The sequence below is a fragment of the Thunnus thynnus genome, chromosome 13, assembly GCF_963924715.1.
Source record: "Thunnus thynnus chromosome 13, fThuThy2.1, whole genome shotgun sequence".
Taxonomy (NCBI): Eukaryota; Metazoa; Chordata; class Actinopteri; order Scombriformes; family Scombridae; genus Thunnus; species Thunnus thynnus.
Genome location: NC_089529.1, coordinates 23533067 through 23561050, shown reverse-complemented (window position 1 = coordinate 23561050; position 27984 = coordinate 23533067). Strand labels below are relative to the sequence as shown.

The 27984-nt window shown below is 39.9% G+C and overlaps 1 protein-coding gene across 4 annotated transcripts; it reads left to right on the top strand.

Annotated features, from left to right (window-relative positions):
* The first annotated feature begins 275 nt into the window (after positions 1-275).
* Positions 276-27984, top strand: usp28 (ubiquitin specific peptidase 28). 4 transcript variants are annotated; one of them, XM_067608743.1, is made up of 26 exons: positions 276-448; positions 2702-2779; positions 3913-4033; positions 4504-4591; positions 6057-6219; positions 10394-10480; positions 10666-10803; positions 12397-12467; positions 12561-12634; positions 12724-12872; positions 12982-13109; positions 14006-14101; positions 14179-14358; positions 16581-16789; positions 17109-17179; positions 17369-17597; positions 18590-18937; positions 19977-20107; positions 20951-21301; positions 21583-21678; positions 22158-22336; positions 22818-22896; positions 23959-24038; positions 24564-24687; positions 25524-25722; positions 26351-27984. In XM_067608743.1, exons 1-26 carry the CDS (start codon positions 404-406, stop codon positions 26518-26520), a joined length of 3684 nt encoding a protein of 1227 aa, XP_067464844.1. In that variant the 5' UTR covers positions 276-403; the 3' UTR covers positions 26521-27984. The 4 variants fall into 4 exon arrangements, with proteins under 4 accessions (XP_067464844.1, XP_067464845.1, XP_067464843.1 ...); XM_067608744.1 differs by having other exon boundaries at positions 12558-12634; positions 18593-18937; XM_067608742.1 differs by having other exon boundaries at positions 277-448; positions 2705-2779; positions 12558-12634.

Below are 27984 nucleotides of genomic sequence, written 5' to 3'. Positions count from 1 at the left end.
AATAATTGAAGAGGCATTTTAAGGATTTCGGAAATGTAAACTACTATATAAAACATACATCGGATGAAAACTGTAATTTTAAGTAAAACAGTAGCTGAATCACATTACAACCTATAGAGACATACTGAAAGGCTTTGACAGTTTAAATCCGCCTCAGACTCTCGAGGCTTTGCTGTAAGACCTGTCATATTCAGTCACTCACGTCGCGAGAGCGCGCGCGCGTTAATGCCAGCGCTCGTTTAAAGTGCACGCGCGTTTTCTTGACAGGTGAGCGCGCGCAGCTGGCTGTTCGCTCTCGGCGTTTGACAGATGGAGTTGGTTTGACTCGGAGTCAGAGCTGAAAGCATTTTGGGCAAAAACAACAAGGAATTTCAGTTTTCTTTTCTTTTTTTTTCTATCTGCAATGAAAGCTGAACAGACTGAAAATGGAGAAAACTCGACGAACTCGGTGAGCGCAAAGGATGACGGAGCTGCTATTAACATTAACAATGCCTGAAGAACTAACGTTAACACTAACCCCTCTGTTGTGTGAAGCATTTTAAAAAAAATCTGGTATTTTAAAGTTACTTTGATTATAGTTTCATGTACATAGGGGGTCGGAAAAAAAAGTTTAAATATACATGAATTCAGCACACATAAAATACACCAATCGCCCTGATTCTGTTCCACAATCTAAATGACTGGTAAATATGATAAGTAAGTGTTTGATAAATAAAATGTCCACATTTTAAGTGTGAACATATGACCTATAGGCTACCATAATCCATTAAATAGTAGCCAATAAATGTATAAGCCTAACATATATATTTTCTTCTCTTTTTTGACTTAGATTCTTGTTGATGAAAACTTGTTCTAGGTCATAACACTTACACTTCAGTCAGTATCTGGCTCAGTAGCCTTGCAATCTATCAATAGGCCTGTTATATTATTCCTACTGTGGGTCTACAGTATATGGAGCCAACAGTCCAAAGATGTTATGTAAGAGGGAGGGTAAGTAATGATTTACAGTAGCCTATGTCAAAAAAATCTATGGAGTATTTAATGTCAGAAAATTGGTACCATTTGTTTGCCTCTGTCTTCTGTTTGGTATTGACATAGGCTCTGTGTGTGTGTGTGCATGTGTGTGTGTGTGTGTGTGTGTGTGTGTGTGTGTGTGTGTGTGTGTGTGTGAGAGAGAGAGAGAGAGAGAGAGAGAGACCCAGTGCCTTTGTCACTCAGCTCTGGTGGCATGGTGAGTGGAATGATAAACAGAAGTCTGTGCTATCCATGTCAGTAGCCTAAAATAGAGGCTAACCAAGAGGGTCTCAGATAGCCCCTGGACTCCATATAAGTCTGGTCAGCCTGCTCTTGGCTTCCTGTGTGTGTGTGTGTGTGTGTGTGTGTGTGTCTGTGTGTGTGTGTGTGTGTGTGTGAGAAAGAGAGAGAGAGAGAGAGATACCCTGACATGTCCACCTGCTGTTGGGGTAACGGGCTTTATATAGCGCCTCTCACTCAGCAGACTCAAGTTTTGTTTTTTTTTACTTCATGTGTCTATGAGGTGAAAACATGACGACCTGTGAGAATTTGTGTGTACCAGTCTAACTGTGGATAACGATGTACGCATGTTTGGTGAGGAAGCTGCAGCCTGAATACATTTCAATACATTTTTAAGTTTAGTTTTAAAGAAACCCATTGGCTTAAGGACTCTGGGCCACTTCTGTTCAACTCATGGATAAAATCTGGTCTTCCTATGCTGCTTATTGAAACCACTGACTTGCTGCATTTTATTACGCAGTTGTTCCCCTGGCGCAGCCAACATGTGGACCTCATATGGGCATGACAGGTTGGCATTCAGGCATTTGTCCTTCGGCTCCATATAAACCCCAAATGTGTCTGAGGCTCACATGAGCCGTTATCCTCAGTTCCCATACTGGGCTCCGATGTGTGTCCACCAATAGTACATGGGGCACAATGGACTACAAATGGGGCTCTTATGGGCAAAAAGTGGGATAACTACCTGTTACCACAAGGGTTAAACATGGATTACATTGGCTAGTTTGAAAATCTAAAATAGTAAGGAAGCAGTGGAAGACATAGGGTCATTTCATCTAAGCTCATATTTTATCCAATTGATCGCCAATTTGTCGCCCAGTTTTGTTTATTTCGTCACCCCAAGCGACAATCTCCGAGGCTGAAAAATGAAGCCACAAGCAAGTGCCAAAAAATCCATTCCTCGAATGGCCACTTGAGGCTGGTTCCAAAAGCAGGTCAATCCCCACAGACCCATTAAAATGTCCAACTTTACAGCAGAAATAAACATGTTTACAGTCTGGTCTCTATAGCTAATTTCCCCTTTCATGACACTGTACAGGGGGTTGAAGTTTTTTTATAACTCAACTGTTTAAATTTTATCAAGCCGCTTTGAGTGACAGGTCGCTAGCTGCTAGGAGGCTTGTATCAGCAACCAGGCCTCATTCGGCCCGCCTCAGCTCCACTTCTTTGCCCTTTTTGGATTAGCCGGCAGTTAGGCGGAGTGAGGCACTGCCAAGATGGCTTCAGAACCACTCTTCAGAAACCAATGGGTGACATCCAGGTGGCTACGTCCATATTTTTTTACAGTCTATAGGTCACCCCGAACGGGAGTCAAATGCCAATCTATCACTAACCCTAATGTTGGCGGTGCATGAAGGATCTAAAACTCAATTGTTTTTCTTTCCCTCAGCAGAGTGAAATGCTGATCAACCAGCTGAGGGAGATCACCGGCATCCAGGACCCACAGATTCTCTGCAGAGCCTTGAATGTAAATCATCAGTTGCAGTGGATGACGTCTCCCTTGTGTTTTGTTGTTGTTGTTGTTGTTGTTTTACCACAATGCAAAGCTAGATGCATTTGCAATTAGTCAAATCACATAGATCTAATGGACACACAGTGAACCTGGGGCTCTCGATATGATAACCTGTAATTAAAAACTACTATCCTGCTCTACTTTCATCATATTCCTATTTAGGCAATAATATCTATAGTATTTAAATGTTTAGTTGTCCTATCATTTTTTAGTTTGGCCGGCAATCAGTCAAGCAATGAAATTAGTTACATCAAACTAGGATGAACTTGGACTTTCACATACTGAAAAACCCCAGTTTACAGGCAGACTTATATATTGCAGATTTATATAACACTTTTCTTAACAAAGTCACAACGTGCTTTACAGGAAAAGAAGAAAGAAACAGCAAATAAACACTATGCCAGGAGCAGTAAAAAATAGTCCAGAAGATGGTGTCAGAGAAAGAAACCTACTGTATATATATAAATGATTGATCATGTTGTATGCATACAATTATTAATTATTAATTATTTATCCTGTGGAGAACATGACTGTTTGTACAAAATTTCTTGGGGATCTATCTCAGTAGTTGGCTATTCTCTGAAGCTGTTCTTGAAGTGTAATTAATGTTAAAGGAAGACTCTTTGATTACATTAAAAGCACCCCCAGGAACACTGCTTATGTTTTCAAACGGAACTGCACATGAAAATATCCCTAGGAGCTTGAGTTAATAGGAACCTCATAAAAGTGATAATTGACAAACAGTGCAATAAACAGCCTGGCTGACTGTGGTGCATCATCCAACCTGGAGTACCAGGGGTAGATAGAGAGACAACAGGAAGTTACAGGTTTCGGAGGGGCACTGCTATCTGAGTTCCATATCAAATCAGGGATGGGTATCAAACACAAAGGGGAATTCTGCACAATAATTGCACTATGTTTAAGAAGGACGCACCTTCCCATTCACTAAATTGTGTCCAAACGTTTGACTGGCACTGTATGTATGTAGGTCATTTTTGTTTATTTTGTTCTTGTGCTGTATTGTACTGCAGACACTTATAATATCCAGAATATCCGCCCTTATCTTTTCCCTGTCTCCTCTCTTTAAGGCCAGCCAGGGTGACATTGGACATGCTGTTGGACTGCTGACAACCCAGCCAGTGGAGGTTCAGGATCCTGGAGAACCACAGGAGTCAGCGACCCCTGGAGTGGCCTGGGAGGGGCAGAAAGGTACACTGGGGACAAAACACTGGTGCACAAAATTCTAACACATTTCAATTTGTTGTCAGATTTCAAAATTGATATATACTCTTATAGGTTAACAGCAGAGATAACATTTTCAGCAAAGATTAAAGGTGTGTGACAACTGAGATCAATGAATAGTTACTATAGGACTGCAACTAATGATTATTCTCTCTATAAAATGTCAGAAAATTGTGAAAAATGCTCAATATAATTCCTCATAGTCCAAAGTGACATCTTCAAGTTTCTTGTTTTGTCCAACCAACGGTCCAACACCAAAACATATTCAGTTTACTATAATGTATCGCAGAAGAAAAGCATCAAATTCCTATATTTGATAAGCTGGAACCAGCAAGTGTGTGTTCTATTTTGTTTCATATTTTGTTGAAATTAACATGAACACTGTTTTACTTGGCATCATGGGATCTTGGTTGTCACATTGTTGTCTGTTTCCTCAGTAATTCATAAAGATGAACTGCAGACTGCCATCGAACTCAGCCTGCAGGAGTCCCACAATGCTCAGGAAGAGGAGAGAGAATTCAACAGGTACAGGAGCGCCTGCTTTTTATACAGTGTTGCTTTTTTATTGGCAACTGTGATTGTTTGTTTTTTTAATTTACTGTCGAATTTAAAGGAGAAAAGGTATGAAAATAGAGACAGTAAACATTAGGGGTGTGCCCGAATACAAATACGTTATTCGGCAAAGCACAAATAGTGGGGGTTTTTTTTACGAATATTTGTTTCATACAAATATTTTAAAAATTATTTGTTTTTGGGAAGAAAAAAAAACATGTTGGTTACATCGCTATCTCAGTGTCTCTCCTCTGCTCTGCTGTTACGTCTATCAGCAGGTCTCAACAAGGGGAGTCACATCCACCTGCTACATGACGCACATTTCCTAATTTGGACATCATTCCCGCAGTTGGGGGTGTTCCCCAGAGATAAAGCTGAACTACTGACACAAATGAAGCGCTCCCAAGGGAACACTTCATGAACACTTACTGTAACACTTTAATTTTCTAAAATTAAAAGCGTAATAAAAACAAAAACAGGATTTTTAAACCTCTTTCCACTTTTATTCGAATACAAATACAAATAATTTTGCTTCCTCAACAAATACAGATACAAATACTGGGCCCTCTGCACATCCCTAGTAAACATGGACACTTGCAAGTTTTCTTCTTCTCCGGCTCACAAACTGCTTAGATCATAACCAACAATTAGCAAGATTACACCACAGGCAACAGTCATCAAAGGTAACTGGCTATGGCTGATAGCCCATGGCTGATTAAAAACACCTAAAAGTTGGCAGTGGAAAATTAAATAATTGAAATAAATGCAAGATGTTTGGCAAATGGAAATGAGAGACTCTTGTTCAGCTGTTTCATGTTGTCTGTACCTAAAATAAAGTGTATTTACTTTTTAGCTAAACTATTGGCAATGGTTTTAGGGTTGGCAATGTTGGTTATTCTGTTGTTTGGTCGACAAATTTAGTCCAGACCGAAATATCTCGCCAACTGCTTGATGGATTGCCCTGAAATTGAGCAGCACAGATCAAAGTTTTCACTTACCCAGTGAATTATCTCAACATCTTCTCAATGGATTGGTACAAAATTTGATACAGTCGTGAGTGTTTCCCAGATGCTGTTTCCAAAAAGACTCTGGCAAACCATTGATTTTTCCACTCGAGACAAGTTGACAAACAAACAACATTTTGTTTGAACTAGAACATGTTAGCATGCTAATATGTTAAACTAAGATGGTGAACACGATGACCATTACCTGCTAAACATCAGAATGTTAATATTTTCATTATGAGCACGTTGCCATGTGGAAGTTAGTCCACCAGGCATTTCCTCCCATCTTGCAACAGTTTGTGTTTTCCTGGGAGACTTTAGGATTTTACCTTTAACCCATAAAGGTCTTGTTATACAACGTCTTACTGGGTCAATCTTTTTTTAATAGAGTTGTCAAATCAATACTTTGAAATGGGTAATTTGATGAACTGCAGGGCTCTGGAGGCTAGTGCAGAGGAGAACACAGCAAAGATGAAGAGGAAGAGATGTGAGGCCCAGAGTGAGATGTGCAGCCCTGGAGACTGGATCCGCCAGGACAACTGGCCTGTGGGCATTCGCAATGTAGGAAACACCTGCTGGTTCAGCGCTGTCATCCAGGTAAGAGTCAGTGTCTGACTGGGCACAGCCCCTTTCACCCTAATACATAAAATAACATAGTAAAGCAGGGCCATCTCACCATTGCGGGGCCTGAGGTCAGACAAATTACAACAACAGCATTGTGCTGTCAACTCACTGCTGTCATGCTTTAGTTACAATGCTACCAAACATGCACGATACCCACCACTGTTTTTAACAATGAATTCACTTAAATATCACAATTATTATTGGCAAATAACACATTAAGCAATCCAAATGATGTAATAAATAAGGTTACATTTTGTAAAGATCTTGGTTACAATACCTACATGCAATTTTGTAAATCTCTCTATATAAAGCAAGGAATCTCTGTCTGTATGTATGTATGTATGTGGGTTTGTCCTTCACGTTATCTCGAGAACCGTTCATCCGATCTACTTCATACCTGGCAGGTGGATTGCTGGGGAAACAGGGAAGTGCAATGTCGATGTGTGAAGTTGTTTGGATGAGCGGTTCTCAAGAAATATATAAAAATACCTCATAAATACTGTTGATTTGCTTCTTCTTCTGCCTGTCGAGTCAACAAACGGAAATACAGACGGCACCACTCTGCCATTGCAACCCACATTGTAGTCTCCAGATATTCTGCGTGTGAGGTGTTTAGGGAACATGAGTAAATTATAGCGTCTACTAATAGCCTGTGTGTGAGGTGTTTAGGGAGCATCGGTAAATTGTAGCATCTACCAATAGTCTGCATGAGAGGCGTTAAAGGGACGGGCACAACTCTCTCTAGGTATTGAGAAATCGACCCCTTTTCGAACAGGCACATTTCGAATGGTCATTGTCTTTGTCATTGTCTTGTCCAATTTTAGATTATGCTGCAGGGATCTGGGGGTGTTGTGGACAAACAGAAAGCGATAAATTGCAAAACAGACCAATGCACTGTTTTCTAGGTTTGCATAAAGTGGCCTCAAAACGTGCAATTTACTAAACAAATGTTTGACAGGAATTTTTTCATGCTAACCACAAGCAAAGAAGCTTGAAGAGTTATTTTCAGTTTGGTTTACAGTATATGCAGTATTGTAGAAACAAGTTCCTTGAAGAGTTACTAAAATTAAATGTTATTTTTGGGCTCCTTGGGGGCAGCGCAACAATCCGTGAACGCAACATTGACATATTATCACCTTAAAAAGTTGATATAGCAAACATGTTAGCAAACAATTGCCGATTTACACACCCAATAGACACAGAGAAAGATCAGCGTTCATTTTAAGTCATATTTCTTACTTAAATAAGTCCAACTTTCACTCTTTTTAGCTCTGTTTTGGTCTCCACCATCTCCTGAGGAAAATATCATGCTCTTTAGCTGCTAAATGCTCCTAAATGTTCACCAGCTAGTGACTAACTTTGATCATTTTTCACTGAAAAAAATGAGGTTGATGAGAGTGAACCAAAACAGTGAAGTTGCTGGCTGTAAATACCAAAACAATCAACTGAAAAGTGCAACAGCAGAATCAGTATATCGGTATATACGTATGTTTTTATATCACATAATGCAAGTTTTGTCTTGTCTTGAATAAAAACATTGAATTCAAATGCAAAATACAGAACACAGCTGTACCGTGTTCATCTATACAGTCTGTTAAGTGCACTAAGCTCCCTCCACCTGTTCTAACAGTATCTCACATCCTTGGCTGCTAAGGCTTAAAATAGCTCTCAAACAGATCAACAAACATTTATAGATTTGGACTTTCCCTCCTTCCAAGATTTCTAACTTGAGTCGGTCAAAGTATCACACCTTTTATTCAGTCAGCAAATTTTTTTTTGGGGGGGGGGGGGGGGCTTTTACCAATATCTACAAAAGTAGTTTAGATTATTTTTCAGGGTAGAAATTAGTGCACATGTGTTTTTATATAAATATATATAGTGATCTTCTTTCAGTTATCACAGGAAATGGCTCAAAATGAGATCAATACCCACCGGTTTTTAAATTGACTACAGAAAGATTTCCCATGAACCTCAGTTTTTCTATATGACTCTTATACCACGCTAATAGATCAGAAACATCAGGAAGAAAGCCAAAAGTTGTGGGCATCTTCCTGCCAAACAGTATCTCTCTGAGCTGCTAATTCTATTACAAGTCCATTCCTGACTGAATTTAGCCAGGCCTATCAGGTAGCTCGGCAGAAACTGGAGACTTCATTGAGATGCACAGGCTATATGGATAATTAAATAGCGTGTGATGCGATGATGGAGCAAACTGGTGGACTTTCCAGTCAGATCCTGAGATGGACAGAGAAGAGATGTGATTCTTCTACAGTGATTTTAGAAGTCAAACCCTCAAAGGACAGGGGTTATTATCTAGGAATTTTGCATACATATGGTGTTAAAATGATACCGTTTTGTTTGTTTTTTTGCTGGTGTCGATACTGTTTGTTACCCCCTGACCTGACTGTTGTAGACTCAACAAACCAGTCTTGCCTAAAAAAAAGTAATTATGCTATCAGATTGAGGGCAGAGTGACCACATGATTCAGTTGTCGGCTCGTATTCTCTCTATTATCCTTTGTGGTATGAATTACAGTAAAACTGAGATAAGCCATAATAGAATTTCCTGCTCAAATGGAAATACTGTATATATCAAGATATTCATAGGTGCTCAGAAGCTCCGCTGAGACTCACAACACATGACATATAAGACTAATTGACTGGTAATGCGTTTAGCTTATCATGAGAAACACAAGTATTGTATAACACAGTTGATGATGTGTTTGCTTGCCTATTGTGTGTAAAATAAAATAAAAATATTGAATTTGACAAAAAATAATAAAAGCAAAGAAACGTATTATAGAGTAAAGCTGCGTTCTGAGAGATACTGGAGCAGCATTACAAGCATGAAAGGTTTTCTAATAATTACTGAAATTATACGCCTGAAAGCAAAGAGAACATTCCTTTAATGTGCAATAAATGCCAGCTACTAGCAACCTTTATGATTTTAGACAGTAATGGAAAATTCCTCCCTCTTCTCTTGTGTACACCCAAATTTTGCATTTAATTTCACTAACATTTCTAATTAATTAGATATCAGGGCTCAAGGTAGGGTTAAAGTGGTTTTTTTACCACTTTTATTTTTTCAGTTTTTACAACAAGAAAACAGAAACGGGGAGGTCTGGGGCACAATAGTACTAAAATAAAAAAAAAAAGGAGAAACAATCATATGTACAGTTCACAGAATTCAAAAAGTGTCAGGAAGATACAGAGAGAAATGACTACTCAATGTCTATTTGGTAGTAACAGTCCCATTTGTTCCAGTATGCATCCCCCCTTTCTCATTTTGAAGTCGAAGAGTGACTTGCAACCATAAATATCTTCAAGAGATATGTGTTGCTTTCACTAAAACCTTGAGGGATATGTCCGAGTTATAGCTCATCGAAAGAGAAATCAGTGTCCAGGTCCAGAATCTCTGATACTAAATTTCTCGCTCCCTTCCAAAAAGGCTGAACATATACGCATGGTCTACCGAATCTGATCCACACTCCCTCCAGCAAAAGTGTCGTGTCCCACTTGATTTTGATTTTTGGTAAGGGGTAATAAAGAAACAGGTCAGAGTTTTCCAAAAAAATGAACTTGTAGACCATTAAAAGTCTTCTGAATTAGCTGTTGTCAATTACCTGTTTGCGATGTACCTGTGGATGATTCCAAGGCAAGTTCTGAGTTATTCGGAGCATCTTTTTTTTATGATTTCTAAGCATATTTATGGAGGTGTAAGTCACACTGAATCTTAAAAAGAAGGAATAAGAGTTTTTGTGCAAATTTGCAGCTCACGCCTCACGTATCTCCCTCTGTGCTATTTCAACTCCCTTGCGCTTCAGATATAATTGAAGGAGGGGGGACAAGACACTTCTGGTCGTGAACTGATCCCATCTTGTTGCTGCATAGAGTTCAATCTGATTGAGCTTTGGCACATGAAAACCGAGGCTTTCCATTGTGTAGTCAGTCTGAGAGAGGGTTGGAAGGAAGGGCTTCTAATTCAGGAGGATCATGACAATTAAGTTATAGATAAGAAGCTATATAATTTACAACGGATATAATACAACACTGCCTGCGCTATTATCCAGCCCTGGGCCTCGTTTCCGAAACCATCTGATGGTTAAAATGATGGTGAAATCCATTGTTTGTTTGTTTGTTGTTTGCAGTCATTGTTCCACCTACCTGTGTTCAGGAGGCTGGTTCTCAACTACCATCTGTCTGAGCAACTACTGGACAAGTGTAAGAGCCACGCAGTGAGTAAACTATGCATACCATTTGTCCAAACAACAGCGGCTTACTCTGTCATTCCCACCATTCAATCCTTTGTTTCACATTTTCATTTTTACATTCAATTCTTTCACTAATTATACACAAGCTGTGGGAGTTTTCTATTAGGTGCAAAAGGGGGTGAAGTTTGACTTTGAGCTTTTGTTAACAGGACAAGAGGAACATTGCTTTCATGCAGGAGCTGCGCTGCCTGTTTGCCCTCATGTTGGGCTCCACACGCAGGTTTGTGGATCCTTCTGCTGCAGTGGAGTTACTGCGAGACGCCTTTAGGACCAATGAGGCTCAACAGGTACAACAAAGATACAGTATTTGTCTTTTAACAAAAAAAAATCTTAACTTAAAGCTATAATATGTAATTATTCCACATTAAAATGTCTAAAAACAACTAGACCTATGTTATATATGTTGTTGAGTTGTGTACTTACATTATCCCAAATGTTTCCAACAATTTTCAAACCCAGAGAAATTTATAATTATAATAATAATTTAATCAAAGTAACGGACCGTTTCATTTGGTCGCCTGTCGATGGCGTCATACCTCCTCTACCAAAGAGTAAACACGCACAAGATGCATACGGCGGCGCTGTGTTTGTCCGCTACAATGGCGTCTACCAAAGAGTAACTTACACACATACAAGGTAATACATCGGTGTTGTGGTTGTTCCACACAAACTATTATAAATTGACTTTTATTCAGTTTTAAGCCACATTTTCATGATAAATTTAGGTCGTTTTTAACTATATCTTTTAGCCGGAAGAAGGATTTTAGTCGTTGGACGTCTGGATCTTAAGTTATCAGAGAAATAAACTGGACAAACGTTAGCAGCAGCTCGGCTAACAGCCCCTCCAGGAAGTCCGCTGGTCACCAAACATCGTCAGAGAAATATTGATATTTTAGGTGAAACAGCTTTATTCAGTGTTTTTACCTGTAATCTCCGGGTCCGTTCTGGAGAGGAGGAGACCTCTGCCAGTAAAAACATCTTGAATGATGAACACTGGAGTAATCCTATCCCGGTGAAGCTGGTTATTTAACGAGGAAGACAACAACTCCCATGATCCCTTGCTACTTCACACCGTCATCACACTCCGTCTTTTGTTACTGTTTTGATTGAGACCCCTAGCGGCTGAAATTACATGTTGTGCGTTTAAGCTTCCACTTGCAGATAATGCTCGCCTGAGAATCCCCTCAGATCAAACACGATTGATATTTGTGACACAGTTTCAGATCCTGTCACTGTGGACATTTCAGCAGTGCATTAAATCTGCTGTGAGGCCTCTATCTGAATGTTGTTGAGAGTTTTATCCTTTTTTTAAAAAATGTAGTAAATAACCACAATGAAATAACGACCAAGTGAAATAATTTTGGTTCTAATTTAGTTTTGTGGTCTCAACTCTTTCCCTTTTGAGCTCTTTCCTCTCTTTTTTTTTACATATTAGATAGAGGGTAGGATAAAGATAGAGCAAGAGATTGTGTCTGAACCAAAACTGCATGATTTGTGCACAGACACGTGAACCCACAAACACACAATGCTTTTCCAGAATGTGCACTGATGGGGTCTGAAGAGGGCAATTTTGCTGGCCAACATGTTATATGCATTAGCAGCTTTTTACAGAGTTTTCAACAGCATCTGTCAGTGGATGCAGTTTGTAGCTCAGTGGTAACAGGTGGTCACACACCTGAGCTGTCTCCGTGACAACTGAGCAAACTCCAACCACTGAGATAAGGTTGAAAGCCTTGGAAAAACTGACCTTAAGTTTGGATGTTTTTTCTCAAAACTTCTGTCTCCAAGGTAACGGATGAACTTTTCATGTCCAGTGTTTGTTTCCTGTAACGAATCAAGTAAATTAGCTTTTTTTTTTTCTTGTGTCATCTTCATTTCAGGATGTCAGTGAGTTTTCCCACAAGCTGCTCGACTGGCTAGAGGATGCATTTCAGCTGGCTGCCAATGGAAAGTACGCTATGAGATGATGTCACCACGTACAGTACATGTCGATCTCTGTTTGCTATATTACATAAATATAATGTCATGTTTTTTCTTTCAGTAGTGCAGAAGACAAACAAGAAAACCCCATGGTTCAGCTTTTCTATGGTACCTTTGTGACAGAAAGAAAACATGAGGGTATGTTTTTTTTATAGGTCTTTTGTAATGGTGTCATAATCAATATATATTCTGCTCTCAGTCGCTCATATCTCTCTGATTCTGCTTAGGTAAGACTTTATGTAACATTGAGCAGTTTGGCCAGTACCCCCTGCAAGTCAATGGCTTCAACAACCTGGATGAATGCCTAGAAGGTGCTATGGTTGAGAAGGAGATTGAGTCGTTACATTCAGATCACAGTGTTACACCCGGCCGTGAGGTAAATAGCTTTTCCCGTAAGAATTTCTACAAACAGTACAGAGTGTTTTCTGTGTGTGTAGTTTGATGCTCTGCTAAAATAAAGTCTGTATTTTCTCTTGTCTTTGCAGAGATGGTTCAAAAAGTTACCACCAGTCTTGACTTTTGAACTGTCTAGATTTGAGTTCAACACCCAGCTCGGTCGTCCTGAGAAGATACACAAGAAACTGGAGTTTCCACAAATCATTTATATGGACAGGTGAGCTCTGCACGAATCACTAAATCATATAAGTGCAAGTTCATTCAGTTCTAGTGAGAGCTATATCACTACACTCACCCAATAACGTAACTTACATAGCACCGTTGTGTGACCACTAGCAGTCATAAGTTAAATACAAAATGTTGCTATTTCTTCTCTCAAATGAACAAAAACTTTACGAAAGCAGACTTTTGTTAAGATAATATTTACCGTCTTTTGTCCACCTCTACCATGTATGTCTGTGCCACGCTACAGAAACTTAACATACAATATAAGAGTCATCGACACACAGACTGAAGGCCCAAACGCACTGGAAGTGATAATTCACAGCATCAATTGATGCTCCTATGGCGCACTGCAAGCGTCAGATTAGAAATTCCAGCAACACAGAACCAACACAGATTTGTCATTTTGTCCTCGTGTTAACCACTAGTTGGATGTAATGAATGAATGAAAAGGAGAAATACAGAAGAAGAGAATGAAACTGAAACTAAAAGCGTCTGTGTCCACAGTAAATCATTTGTTGACTGTTTGATGGTTATTTATTTGTGCGTTAAAACGTGACTGCCGTGAAATAATCAGAATATAACGTTTTCTCTCTTTTTCGGCTGCAGAGAAAACAGTTTTCTGTCGCTGGGTCCTCATTTGATGCTCCAAAACTCAAAACAAGGTCGGAGTAGGCACGTCAAAGCTGTTTCACGCGTGTCATGACGCTTCCGGCGCGTGTTCGGCCATTAAAAACTTTTCCCTTTAGTGCTTTCATTCAGTAATTATTTCTTCTTCTCAATGCACTATAAATAAGTATTATTGAAATATTAACACACATGAGGTCATATTAAAATGTTTCAACCAATCCTATACAAATTTACTGATCACTTTTTTGCGGATTGTCACAGATATCTTCACAGAAACATAGAGCAGACCCATGAGCGGAGAGGAGAGGTGAAAAAAATGAAGGAGCAACTTGCAGCCCTTCAACAGAAACTCGAGTGGTAAGTTACCTGTTAAAGCTGAGATATTAGACTTTATAGTAAGTCTAGTACTAATTATCCCATATCTTTATTCGTAGCTACAAAAACTATGGCTCAGGACCTACCAAGTATCCTCTGACTGACATGCTGCAGTTCGTGTTGGAGTTTGCTACCACCAAGCCTTCGAATGTTTCCCCAGCTGAAGACTTTAGACCAACTTCATCTTCACCGACTCCTTCAAACCACCCACTCAGTGAAACCATCTCTACAGACAACAGGTTGAGTACACGGATGACCTGAAAGACAAAGAAGAGTAATATATTGTGTACAGACTTTTACTAGCACAGTACAAATAGTAAACAACAGCCATATATACAGTACAGACCAAAAGTTTGGACATACCTTCTCATTCAAAGAGTTTTCTTTATTTTCATGACTATGAAAATTGTAGATTCACACTGAAGGCATCAAAACTATGAATTAACACATGTGGAATTATATACTTAACAAAAAAGTGTGAAACAACCGAAAATATGTCTTATATTCTAGTTTCTTCAAAGTAGCCACCTTTTGCTTTGATTACTGCTTCGCACACTCTTGGCATTCTCTTGATGAGCTTCAAGAGGTAGTCACCTGAAATGGTCCAACAGTCTTGAAGGAGTTCCCAGAGATGCTTAGCACTTGTTGGCCCTTTTGCCTTCACTCTGCGGTCCAGCTCACCCCAAACCATCTCGATTGGGTTCAGGTCCGGTGACTGTGGAGGCCAGGTCATCTGGCGCAGCACCCTATCACTCTCCTTCTTGGTCAAATAGCCCTTACACAGCCTGGAGGTGTGTTTGGGGTCATTGTCCTGTTGAAAAATAAATGATGGTCCAACTAAACGCAAACCGGATGGAATAGCATGCCGCTGCAAGATGCTGTGGTAGCCATGCTGGTTCAGTATGCCTTCAATTTGGAATAAATCCCCAACAGTGTCACCAGCAAAGCACCCCCACACCATCACACCTCCTCCTCCATGCTTCACGGTGGGAACCAGGCATGTAGAGTCCATCCGTTCACCTTTTCTGCATCGCACAAAGACACGGTGGTTGGAACCAAAGATCTCAAATTTGGACTCATCAGACCAAAGCACAGATTTCCACTGGTTTAATGTCCATTCCTTGTGTTCTTTAGCCCAAACAAGTCTCTTCTGCTTGTTGCCTGTCCTTAGCAGTAGTTTCCTAGCAGCTATTCCACCATGAAGGCCTGATTCACACAGTCTCCTCTTAACAGTTGTTCTAGAGATGTGTCTGCTGCTAGAACTCTGTGTGGCATTGACCTGATCTCTAATCTGAGCTGCTGTTAACCTGCGATGTCTGAGGCTGGTGACTCGGATGAACTTATCCTCCGCAGCAGAGGTGACTCTTGGTCTTCCTTTCCTGGGGCGGTCCTCATGTGAGCCAGTTTCTTTGTAGCGCTTGATGGTTTTTGCGACTGCACTTGGGGACACTTTCAAAGTTTTCCCAATTTTTCGGACTGACTGACCTTCAGTTCTTAAAGTAATGATGGCCACTCGTTTTTCTTTACTTAGCTGCTTTTTTCTTGCCATAATACAAATTCTAACTGTCTATTCAGTAGGACTATCAGCTGAGTATCCACCTGACTTCTGCACAACACAACTGATGGTCCCAACCCCATTTATAAGGCAAGAAATACCTGATAAAAAACCTGACAGGGCACACCTGTGAAGTGAAAACCATTTCAGGTGACTACCTCTTGAAGCTCATCAAGAGAATGCAGAGTGTGTGCAAAGCAGTAATCAGAGCAAAAGGTGGCTACTTTGAAGAAACTAGAATATAAGGCGTATTTTCAGTTGTTTTACACTTTTTTGTTAAGTACATAATTCCACATGTGTTAATTCATAGTTTTGATGCCTTCAGTGTGAATCTACAATGTCCATAGTCATGAAAAGAAAGGAAACTCATTGAATGAGAAGGTGTGTCCAAACTTTTGGTCTGTACTGTACATAACCGTAATATTAAATCTTCAATCCTGAATTCCATCAATTCCAGTTATCTCCAATTAAAACAATCATTTGTTTTTGCATTGGAACATGTATGTAAATTGCCTGAAGCCATTTATATATGTGGTGTTATTGTGTGTCATGTAATCCAGTGTGGGATGGCTTTTTAAATGGTATGACACAAAAATAAAAATGCATTCACTCATTAAGTATACCACCCATAATTTTGGTTTTAATTGGTGCTTATTAAAGGATAATGTGCTCTTTTTCTACAACTTCAGTCTTATTTTTACAGTTTTAGCCATCATTCCTATTAAAAATAATGGCTTTACACTCAGTAAGTTAAAGAGAGTGATCTCTTTAATGGCTTTAACTGGCTGATTTTGATAAAGGTCGCTTTTATATAAAACCGCTTTAAAAAAAAAAAAATGACAATCACCACCTTCTTGCAAAAACTGAACATATTGGACATTGATGCTTTTCTTGCTTCCCCCTCAGTGAACCTGAAGACACAGATTCATCAGATGGCCTGGTTTCCAGTGTGTCCAGTTGCCAGCGGACCCCCATATACAAGCCCTTCACCCAGTGCAGACACCCCATTGATTGTCCACCACACCCAGCCCCCCACAGCATCACTGAGGAAGAGCTGCACAATGTTAAGAACTGCCTACAGCGTTGGAGGACGGAAGTAGAGAACGACATAAATGGTGAATGTTTATGATGTACACACTAGCATTACTTTTAACACAGTTATCATATATTGTATATGATAATATACAGTCAGGTGATCATAATATATGTGAATTGTCAAGTTGAGTCATTTTCCTCTGATTAGAGACGCTCACCCTGCTCTCCAAACCTTTGCCATTGGGCACAAATAATAAATGAAAGAATAAAAAATTAAAAGTCAAAATGTCAAAGAAATTCATCTCAGCTGAGCTGTAGGTGCACTTAATATTTTTCTCTGTTTTCTCTGTGTTTTTTTTTCCTTATTTTTTATTTTGTGTATGTGTGTGTGTGTTTCAGAACTAAAGGCCAGCATTGACAGGCTCAGTCAGGTGCTCGAGGGCATGTACTCAGACAGCAGCCTCTGCCAGGTAAGGCTACATCTACGGTTTAGGATGTGCATAAACTGAGATTAGATGAAACTTTATTGATTTCCATGGAGAAACAAAAAAAGGAATATGAAGTAAACAGGTGAACAGAATACAAATAAGAACAGATTAGAGCTTCAGATTTTTATTCAGTGGGCAATCAATACTGTCTCCTACTCTACTCTTACTTAGGTGCCCTACAGACTCCACGCAGTGCTCGTCCACGAGGGCCAGGCGTCAGCGGGTCATTACTGGGCCTACATCTACGACCACGCCAACCAGCGCTGGATGAGGTATAATGATATAAACATCACTGAGTCGTCATGGGAGGAGCTGGAGAGAGACTCGTTCGGGGGCATGACCAACGCCAGTGCCTACTGCTTGATGTACATTGATGACAGGCTACCCCACCTTATCACAGGTACATCTACGGATATGATTTGAGATTAGATTAACCTTGAATGATCCGAAAGGGCATATTGAATCATTGCAGCAGCAATAATGAGCCACTAGGGGTCTCAATCAAAACAGTAACAAAAGACGGAGTGTGATGACTGTGTGAAGTAGCAAGGGATCATGGGAGTTGTTGTCTTCGTTGTTAAATAACCAGCTTCACTGGGATAGGATTACTCCAGTGTTAATCATTCGGGATGTTTTTACCGGGAGCCGAATTATCCGCAGAGGTCTCCTCCTCTCCAAAAACAAACGTACACGCAGATTAAAATCGTTAAAAATACTAATTAAAGCTGTTTCACCTAAAAAATCAGTGTTTCTCCGACGATGTTCGGTGACCAGCGGACTTCCTGGAGGGGCTGTTAGCCGAGCTGCTGCTAACGTTTGCCCAGTTTATTTCTCTGATAACTTAAGATCCAGACGTCCAATGACTAAAATCCTTCTTCCGGCTAAAAGATATAGTTAAAAACGACCTAAATTTATCATGAAACTGAATAAAAGTCTGTTTATAACAGTTTGTGTGGAACAACCACAACGCCGATGTATTATCTTGTATGTGTGTAAGTTACTCTTTGGTAGACGCCATTGTAGCGGACAAACACAGCGCCGCCATATGCATCTTGTGCGTGTTTACTCTTTGGTAGAGGAGGTATGACGCCATTGACATGCGACCAAATGAAACGGTCCGTTACTTTGATTAAATGACAGATTTCTCTGGGTTTGAAAATTGTTGGAAACATTTGGGATAATGTAAGTACACAACTCAACAACATACATAACATAGGTCTAGTTGTTTTTAAACATTTTGTTATTGTTTTGATTGAGAGACCCTTAGCGGCGGAAATTACATATTGTGCGTTTAAATCAATTAAGTATTTTAATGGCCAATATGAACACATGAGGTCAGCGAGTAGGTTTTATTGTGATGTTATTAACTGACACTACCCCACATCCACCCAGAAGACACAGATGACGAGACGGGCCAGATGCTGCATGGCATGGACTCCCTGCCGCCCATCCTCAGACGCTACGTCCATGAAGATAACCGCTGGTTCCAGCAGGAGCTCAGCGAATGGGAGGAGCAGTTCTGCCAGACAGCGACCCCGCAGGGAGAGTCTACAGTCTCTACAGAGCCCCCAACAAACCCCAGTCCAGACAATGAACAGCAAACACCAGTTGAGCCAGCTCCACAGTCCTCCAGTGGAGGGTCCTCCACTGAAGAGCCGGACCAGGGAGCCGCTTCAGAACCACAGCCAGACTCAGAAGCACAGAAGGATCCAGAGCCTGATCTTGCAGAGAAGCCTGAAGGTCTGTAGTGGTGACTGGAGGAAGGGAAATGAGGGGATGTTTTTATAAGCTTTAACTACCCATTGCATATTATTCTCAGATAACTGCACAAGTCTGACTCCGAAATATTTGTGTCGGCATGTAAAACATATAGTAATTTTACCCATCATAAACCAGTTGCATGGATTTTAACCAAAACTTAAAGCTTTTTGGAGAATTCTTTTATTGATTGGGAAACGTGGATTATCCGTTTTATCTAATTATAAGCTGTTTAGGGCATATTTCCCCAAAATATAAATAAACAATACAGATTTTTTTTATCTAAAGGGATCATGATTTAAGATGGATATTCCATGACAAGCTGTGTGCAAAAAGGAACTGCACAGCTCGTCATGGATTATCCCTTATATACTGTACATATGCAAGATATACAGAGATGTAATCTAGCTAAGATAATAGGGAAGGGTTCCTTTCATTTGTTTATCTAAAGGATGATAAAGACAGTGCTAGGTTTGTATTGAAAGACTATATAGTCCCAGAATATGGACACAGACAGTTAGAGGACAATCAGAAGCAGGATAATCTGCCGCAACGATAACACTCAGTACAAGTAAATGTCCAATTTTGCATTGATTATCCCTTTGCTTAGTTAATTTTGTTTTACTTCTCATCAAATTCACAGAAATTGGAAGAAAAATCTCATAAAATACTTTTTTTTTTTGATGACATAATTTTGGAAATTCTGAAGGTTGTGATCTTAAAAAGCGCTGGTTACATTTCTGTTCAGCTAATGTACGAGCAAGTTCTCACTAGTGACATTTTAATATTTGAAGAATAACAATAGCCCATCTATGTCTAGCCGAGATATGACTAAGTTTATCTAGACCTTTGTTAGTTTGCTAAAAAAGGAGGTCTGGCTACATAAAATTAGGATAGGATGGGGATTTGGTAGCTATTAAATATTTTCCAAGTTAAACTAACGTCTATAACCAGAGTACTTTCCATTACATACACACGTGTTCACCCACAGCCTCTCTCTCCTCTCTCTTTTTGACCTTAGAAGAATCAGAGTCAACGTCACCGCCACCAGAGAGCCCGGGCTGCCAGCCAGACGACAGCAATGCGGCAGTCACCGACACCCTGGAGCCAAGCCAGGACTCCACCACAGCTGAGAAGGATCTACAGAGTCAGGTGGGCCCACCCGCTCCCACTCTGTAAAAATATGGGTCAGAAATTCTAGGCCACAGAAATAAAAGTGTGTACATCTGGGTCAAGGATCCCATTTCACCACTTAGCATAGAGATGGAGATCCAGGCTTAATGCCAGGCAGGCTGTAGAGTAATGTACAGACAGAGTAAAAGTCACAAGTAATTACTATCATCAACTGATTTGTTTGATAGTCAGTATCTAATTTAGAGGCTTAACGTATAATATCATTTATAAATATCAGTGCATTGCAATACAACAACACCATAATCTACAGCCTGACACTATGACAACAATAAAAGCTTCATAAATATAAGATTTATTGTAGGCCGTTGCTTTAGAAGACATTAGATAAACTGGTGTCTAACCACCGCATCACAACTCAATGTCCTGTTGATGAATCTGGTGTTCCAGTGATTAATTTGTCACTTGTAAGTGAATATTGCTCCTACAGAGCTGCAGCCCTTTCTGCTGACCCACCTGACAACATATAATAAGACCAACCTTTCACCGGATACAAATAGACTTTTTGAAATCCAGTTTGTTCAGTGTTGGAATGAGGGTAGGTGTTGTGTTGATGTCAGTTGTCCAGAGACAGAATTAAAATAGAAACACGTGCTAAACGCTCCAGTCGAACTGACATTTTCCAGATATCACTCCACAGGTGTTTAGATGGCGGGTCGGTGAATTTATACATGGACGCTATACCAGAACAGGACACGTGGCTATAGATAATGGATGGATGGATGGATGGATGGATGGATGGATGGATGGATAGATGGAAGGAAGGCATAGTAATGTGTGTCTTATCAAATCTTTCTCCGTTAGTCTCCTGGCCCTGAAGCTGAGCTTAGTAACCAGTCGCCATCGGACCTCCATGTGGAGAAGAATGACACAGAGGTGGCAGGCCTCAGCTCTGAAGCTGAAGGTGACCCAGAGGCTTCCAGAGAAGCTCCTGAACATGAAGCAGATCATGAGGATGAGGAGCAGCAGCAGCAGCAGGAGCAGCAGGAGGAGCAGCAGCAGGAGGAGCAGCAGCAGGAGGAGCAGCAGGAGCAGCAGCAGCAGCAGGAGGTCCCGGCTAGACAGCGACAGCCTGAGAACGAGGTCTCCGAAGTGGAGATCCCCAATGTGGGCAGGATCATGGTGAGGGCTGATGCTGATGGATACAACGAAGAGGTAAGAACTTGTCATAATCGAGGCCCCAAATTTAAACTGAACTGCAGGGATTTTGTGCACAAAATATTTGAGCCCCCAAGTCTTAACACATACATAAACCATGAATGCTATTTTTCGACATGTCACATTGTTTACTTTTCAGTATTTTCTGACATTTTTCCCTCGGTTTTTCTGGGGTTTTTTTCTAGTTAAAGCCAGTTAAAGTGCATGATTTTGTTCTTCCTGGCGTATCTGTTAAAATCATTCTCGTTTCTCGTCTTCGCTGTTGTGTCATTTCCTAGATGATGCTGACTCCAGCTATGCAGGGCGTCATTCTAGCCATCGCCAAGGCCAGAAAAACTTTTGACAAGGAAGGACCTGAGGCTGGCCTCATCAGGGTATGTTTTTTCGAGAGATAGTGACTGATAGATTGTCACGTCTTACATCAAACACTAAGTTGCACAATATCACAAAATAATCTTAATGATTCCTGAAAGACTTTTGCAAATATTACCATGACTGCATTCCCTTCAGATGTAGACGTCTTTGGAGCTCTCTCTATACAGTTTTGAGTAGACATAATAGAATAAAGTCATAAACATTTTGAGGGACTAATTCCTTCATTTTCAACTGCAGGTTTTGTTGCAATACCATCAGCATGCAGCATACACTATATTAGTAGAGGCCTCCTAAAGATTTCTCTCTATAAATCATGACATTAAAAATTCAAATATATTACCAAATATCACCAATCCTCGTAGTCTATCAGTCACTATGAGGTTTCATCAAATAAAATCCATCCTAGTGCTGTTACGTGCTTGTTAACTATGAGCATTTGAGCAAATTAAAATATTAAACTTCCCCTCTGTTCCCTCAGGCCTTCCATGAAGAGTATTCTCGCTTGTATGAGCTCTCCCAGGAGGAGACCACTCCCCAGGAGGATGCACGTCTGCAGCACGCTCTGGTCTACTTCTTCCAGAATAACGCGCCCAAGCGTATTATTGAGAGGACGTTGCTGGAGCAGTTTACTGACCGGAACCTGAGCTTCGATGAGAGGTACACACCGATAGTAGACAAATGGTCCCCTTTAATGAGTCTCAGATATTAGTCTATTACGTTGGATGGAGTTTTAAAATGTTTTTAAAATGAGAATACAAATAATCAGTGTTCACAATAGAGGATGAAACCGAGTTTTAAAAAGACAATAAGATCTGGATCAGAAACTTCAAGGTCAAGGTGGAACCTATTTTGGACATAATATATTAAAACAAGTAGGGAGAGCAAACAGAAAACAAATGTTTCTGTCTATTGGTTTGTACAGTGTGTACAGATAGCAGAAGTAACTGAGGTAAAACATGGCTGGCAAAAGGTCTACGCTCACCAGAATTAGAGGAAATACAGTAGATTATACAGCATGCATGTAATGCCATCTAGTGTCCAGAGCAGAGACCTGCAGCATGGTTTGGATGTTGCTGTATCAACCCTGTCAAAAACATCCAATGCTTCATATTTGTGTGTCCTTTTCCTGTACATGCAGAGCCATCAGTATCATGAGGGAAGCCAGATCCAAGCTGCGTCTCATCAAACCAGAGGATATGGACATGGATGAATACCTGGTACTGTCTATTGCATGGTCTGTGGTCTGTAGATTAAATATCAACAGATGGTCCCACCTCTGCCTTAATGGATAGTTGATTTATTCAGGCATGCACTCCTCATGTTTGGGGAGTTAATCTGTCCTAATTTTGTAAAACACTGGAAATGAATCTGCTCCTGTTGTCTACTTCAATTGCTTTAAGTTTAAATCTTGATAGGCAGGTTTGTCAAATCCCACTTTTTTGAAGGAGGAGCTTCACTGATTTGATGATAAATACTTTAAATGGTTGCATAGTTGCATCAACATGTAGATATAGAAATTACATGTAAATTTGAGACTGATATTTGTTAACAATATCATCATATCCTTCCCGTTATAAACTGAAACACACAGCAAAAACAAAAGATGGGCAGGTAGCTTTCTTTATGCTGATTGGGCCAAAGGTCATTCCCACTAAAGAGCACCAGTGGAGAAATTTGTAACTGTGTAAGGAGCTAATCTGTGGCCAAACTTGAAATGTTACCTCAGTCTGGCTAAAACATGTAGTGACAACGGGATAAAATGGTACAACATGTACTGTTGAATGCAATGAAAGTACAAACACACAGATTGATTGGCCGTTATTACATTACAAACATTATTACATGGTGGTACCTGCTTTTTGAAAGACGTTTGGATCCTGTTTAGTATGTTAAAGCCCTGATCTGAATGGTATATTTGGGTCTGCATGGTTGGAATTCCAGCAGGAAGCGTGTAAACCCAGTAACCCAGTGACATTTGGTCCCAATGGAATGAAAACTATGTTGACATGACATGAGAGTTGGAGTGATTAGTATTGTTGTTCACTAATCACAGACTGGAGTTTTAAACTGTTTCTTAAATCAGGAACATTATATAAATTTAACATAATTCCAGAAATTTGTGATTTGTCAATAGTTATGGATACATTAAACTGCACTTTCTTATTGTTGGTTAATCACATTTTACTGTTTAATCTGCAAGGTATAACTAAATTGAGTTGACACAAACAGCAAAAAGCAAATGAAGTGACTGGCTGGTTGTCCTGTGTGCTCCTCTACAGCAATGGCAGGATGACTACAGGACGTTCAGGACAGTGTTCGTCTACCTGCTGACTGGACTGGAGCAATACCAGCATGGGAAGTAGGTGTTAAATATTCACACCACTTTAAAAACATGTGTTCAGTTCTGCAGATCAATATCCAGCTGTTTGTTTGTGTCCATCCATGTGTTGCACCAAATATCTCACCACTGAAAGAAGTTACAGTATTCCTACTGTACATACAATATAAAGATAATGACACAATCATTGCAAAGTAATACTAAATATAGTTTATAATGTTGCGACACTGTGCATGGGAAGAATAAGAAAAGGGATAGCATTAAAATTATGTGAAAAATTTGAAAAATTAAGACCTTTAAGAACAATTTTACTTAAAAGACTTAATAATATGTTTTAAGACTGTAAATCCACACACACATATTTTAATGATGTGTGATTACCATGCTGAATTAGTTTAGTGTAGCTTGGGAAATATAGACATCTGTGTTCTGATAAATTACAATGATTGGTTTACATACTTCCTAGTGATTGGCCAATAGTGGGAGTACATTTTTAATTTTTTTTTTGGTGGAGGATGACCATGGTGACTTGTGTGTGTGCTGCAGGATACGGGAGGCCTTGAACTACCTGGCTCATGCATATGAGACCAACGCCACCCTGCTGAAGAACGGAGAGAAACGCGGCGTGGACAAGTCTCTTATTGCAGTTTACAGGAGGAAATGCCTCACTGTGAGTAATTACTGTAAATTACTCAATGCTCAATGCTCAATGCTTCCGCATAAACAAAGGCTAGAATAACAACAAAGAACTGGTCATTCACATTTCTTGCATATAAGCAAAAAATTTGACCTGAAAGGAAAATATCTCGCTGTCCACCAAAGTGTAGGACAGATGGACTATGTAGACTACATCACAAGCAAGGAAAAAAAGTTTTAAATAAGTAGCACTTAGTTTAGTGTCCCACAGTAGTCTTTATGGTATGTAAAATGCCTTGACCTTGAAGTTAAGAAAACAATCTGACCAAAAAGTTCTAGGTCCTTTTAGTAACTGTTCCGGAGCTTTTGATCACCTCAGCTTTTAAGCCAACATGGACAAGAGGTCCTTTAAAGTTCTCAGGAAAAAAAGGGAATTTAAACATCAACAATTCCATGACATCCACTGAAAATCTTGTCTTTGCTGACCTCCAGTGGTTTAACCGCTGTCCTTGCTGCAGTAATGTACAGGTGTACTCCATGACCGTGTGACATCACTGTTGAGCAGGGTTACAGGTGCAAAAAAAGCACATCCAACCACACCCATCAGGGTTGAAACCAGACCAACTGCTTTACAGCCTGATGTTAAGTTACTCTTAAGATTTTAATCACTAACTTGCAAATGTATGCATCAAGATGCACCAACACGACTACATTGTCTGCTCAATATGGGGCAACTGATGAATGTTTTAAGAGCACCATGTTGCAAACTGATCATATTAAAGTAGATCATAACAAATACAGAGGAAACCGAGTGACGATTGCTTTAACTTTTCCATCATCCTTCTTTTCCCTACATCCTCTATGCTGCAGATGTTGAACGAAAGCGCATCAAAGCTGTTTTGCAGTGGCGAGGAGGGCAATGTGGAGGAAGGTGTGGCCATCATGGACGAGGCCGTTATCCCCTGCCTGCACCTCATGAGCCGTGACTCGGCTTTAACGCAGGAAGACCGGGACACTATGGAGAGCATCCGTAGCCACTGGTGCTGCTGCCTGGGCCAAGACATGGATGGTAAGATCTGTTGAATCAACACATCAGCATAACAAATAATAATGTGCTTGTGGCTCCTCATATGATATAATTTGTTGTTATAGTTTTCCACTCACTTTATTCTAAATATTCAGGTTCCAAATATTAATTTCCAAAAAAAAAATGACATGAGGAGGCTCTGGAAAGTATTCAGATCCTTTAAATTCTGCCACATCTTTTGTTCTACAAACCCTTCACGTACATTTGGTAAACTGAGCACCAGAAATGGGTTATTTGTTGCTCAATCTCAGAGTAATTAACTAGTATTATTACATTACATTTCTAGTGTTTATTGTATTGAATATCACTACATATAATCATCAACAGGACCTTATTGTACTTGTCTCATTACATTTTATCCCTAATTTTATTATAGTCATAGGAATTTTTCTTAACAATGTTCTTCTATTTTCTTCATAAAAACATTGCTCAGAAGCACCAAACTTAAAAAAACTATAATTAATCAAAACACGAACTATAATCTCAACCACATTTAATTCTAGTTTAGTCAAAACCTACACCGAAACTAACACTAACCAACAGTAAACTCAAAAATACACTGAAATAAACCTCATCGACTCCATATTTACTGCTCTTCCTTTGTGTTCAGACTCATTGCAGGTGAAACTGGGTGAGTTTCTGCCCAGGGTTCTGGACTGCTCAGCTGAGACAGTAGTGCTTAAAGACCCACCTAAAGTCCACGTCAACCAGGACCTGTGCAGTCGCCTGGCTGCTGTCATGGAGTCCATCCACAGCACCTCGATAGTCACTGTTAAATAAAGCCCCGGACGAAGAGTCGCGCCTTGAACTGTGCGTCCTACCTGCCAGCAACCATTGGCCAAATGATGTGTTTCTTTTGATTTGCTGGTTTGGTGCTGTACATGTATATTATTTTGATGTTGTGTTTAACATAGCTAGCTGTAAGCGCTCATACAGTCACCTCATACAGTACATACATGCTCATGTATTGATTACCACATCAAGAATTTTAAACCTAAAAGCACATGGAAAAGCCCTCCAAACATCTCAAAAGTATCAAAAATAAATCCTATGTATTCCTCACAGAAGTTTGTGTGTCATCTGCCTGTCCAACCACCACCATCAGCAAAAACAAAACAAAACAAAAAAACTACTAACTGTGCTTAAAAATCATTATGTCCTTGAAGCAGCAGCAGGTTATGCAAAAAGGAGGCCCAAATGGTAGCAGCCCACTGTAATTTTTTTTTCCTCTAATGACCTGCAGAACTGGCAACCCAAATAGCACTACTGAAAAGATGGAATGATACAGACTGCTGTAGCTAACCCTTAAAAATGTCATACATACAGTCACATCCTATAACATCTTGTTCTTGGTGCCTGAAACATCTGCAGTCAAACTAATGCATTTGCTCATCATGTGTCAGTTAACATCTAAAAAAAACAACAACAACATGTTTTAGGCTTTCTGCTTGTGACTCGCTGTGACTATAAATACATCCTTTTAGTACTCACTCTTTAAAAAGCACATTACGTATTGACAGCTCTGGTGCTATTTAGTGGCAAAATGTCATCAGTAAGAGAACAGGGAAGCATGAAATCCTGATTTGCATTCTGAACGGTTAAGATATGGACATGTTTTACCACTTTAAATACTGTTAACCATTAAAGTGCCACTCAACTCTGCAGGAAGTGATTGTGGTCGGCAGGATTAGTTGATTGTGTTGCTAAGCAGGGTGACCGCACAACGGGGCCTTTAAATAGGCCAACAAAAACCATTAAATTTGTACTGCACGGTAACAAATACTGTTTATTAGCTTTTTTTAAAATATGTGTTTTATATTACTTTGTATTTTTCCAAAACACATTGGGAAATTTTAAATGTAGATGAAGCTTAGAAAGATATCTATAGTACTATTACGCATAAAAATATTAGTGACAGCTGGGGGACTCTCACTTTGTTGAAGCTACGCAGAACCGTGTTCGACAGTACTTTCCTTATACAGATGTGCTTTTTATCCCTTTTTGAGTGGTTCTCTGTAAACCATGTGAGCCCTTCGAAAGGAAAGCCATGGGACAACATGAGATGAAACCCTTTTTTTTTTTCTGGTGTCCCAGATGAAATGCAGTCATCATGAATAAATCCTCTCAATCAGGATTTTCAGGCCATCAACAGCCTGTTGTTACTGTTGTTACATATGCCGCTGATTTCACACAGCTTTTTCACTTTTACTCTGTGATGATACTCAATAAATCTTTTAAATACTC

Excerpts from the sequence above, each read along its gene's own strand:
- usp28 (XM_067608741.1), top strand. The coding sequence starts at position 404 with ATGAAAGCTGAACAGACTGAAAATGGAGAAAACTCGACGAACTCG. Across the intron at positions 6,220-10,393 it reads GGTTCAGCGCTGTCATCCAG|TCATTGTTCCACCTACCTGT; the intron begins GTAAGAGTCAGT and ends TGTTGTTTGCAG. Across the intron at positions 10,481-10,665 it reads ACAAGTGTAAGAGCCACGCA|GACAAGAGGAACATTGCTTT; the intron begins GTGAGTAAACTA and ends TTTTGTTAACAG.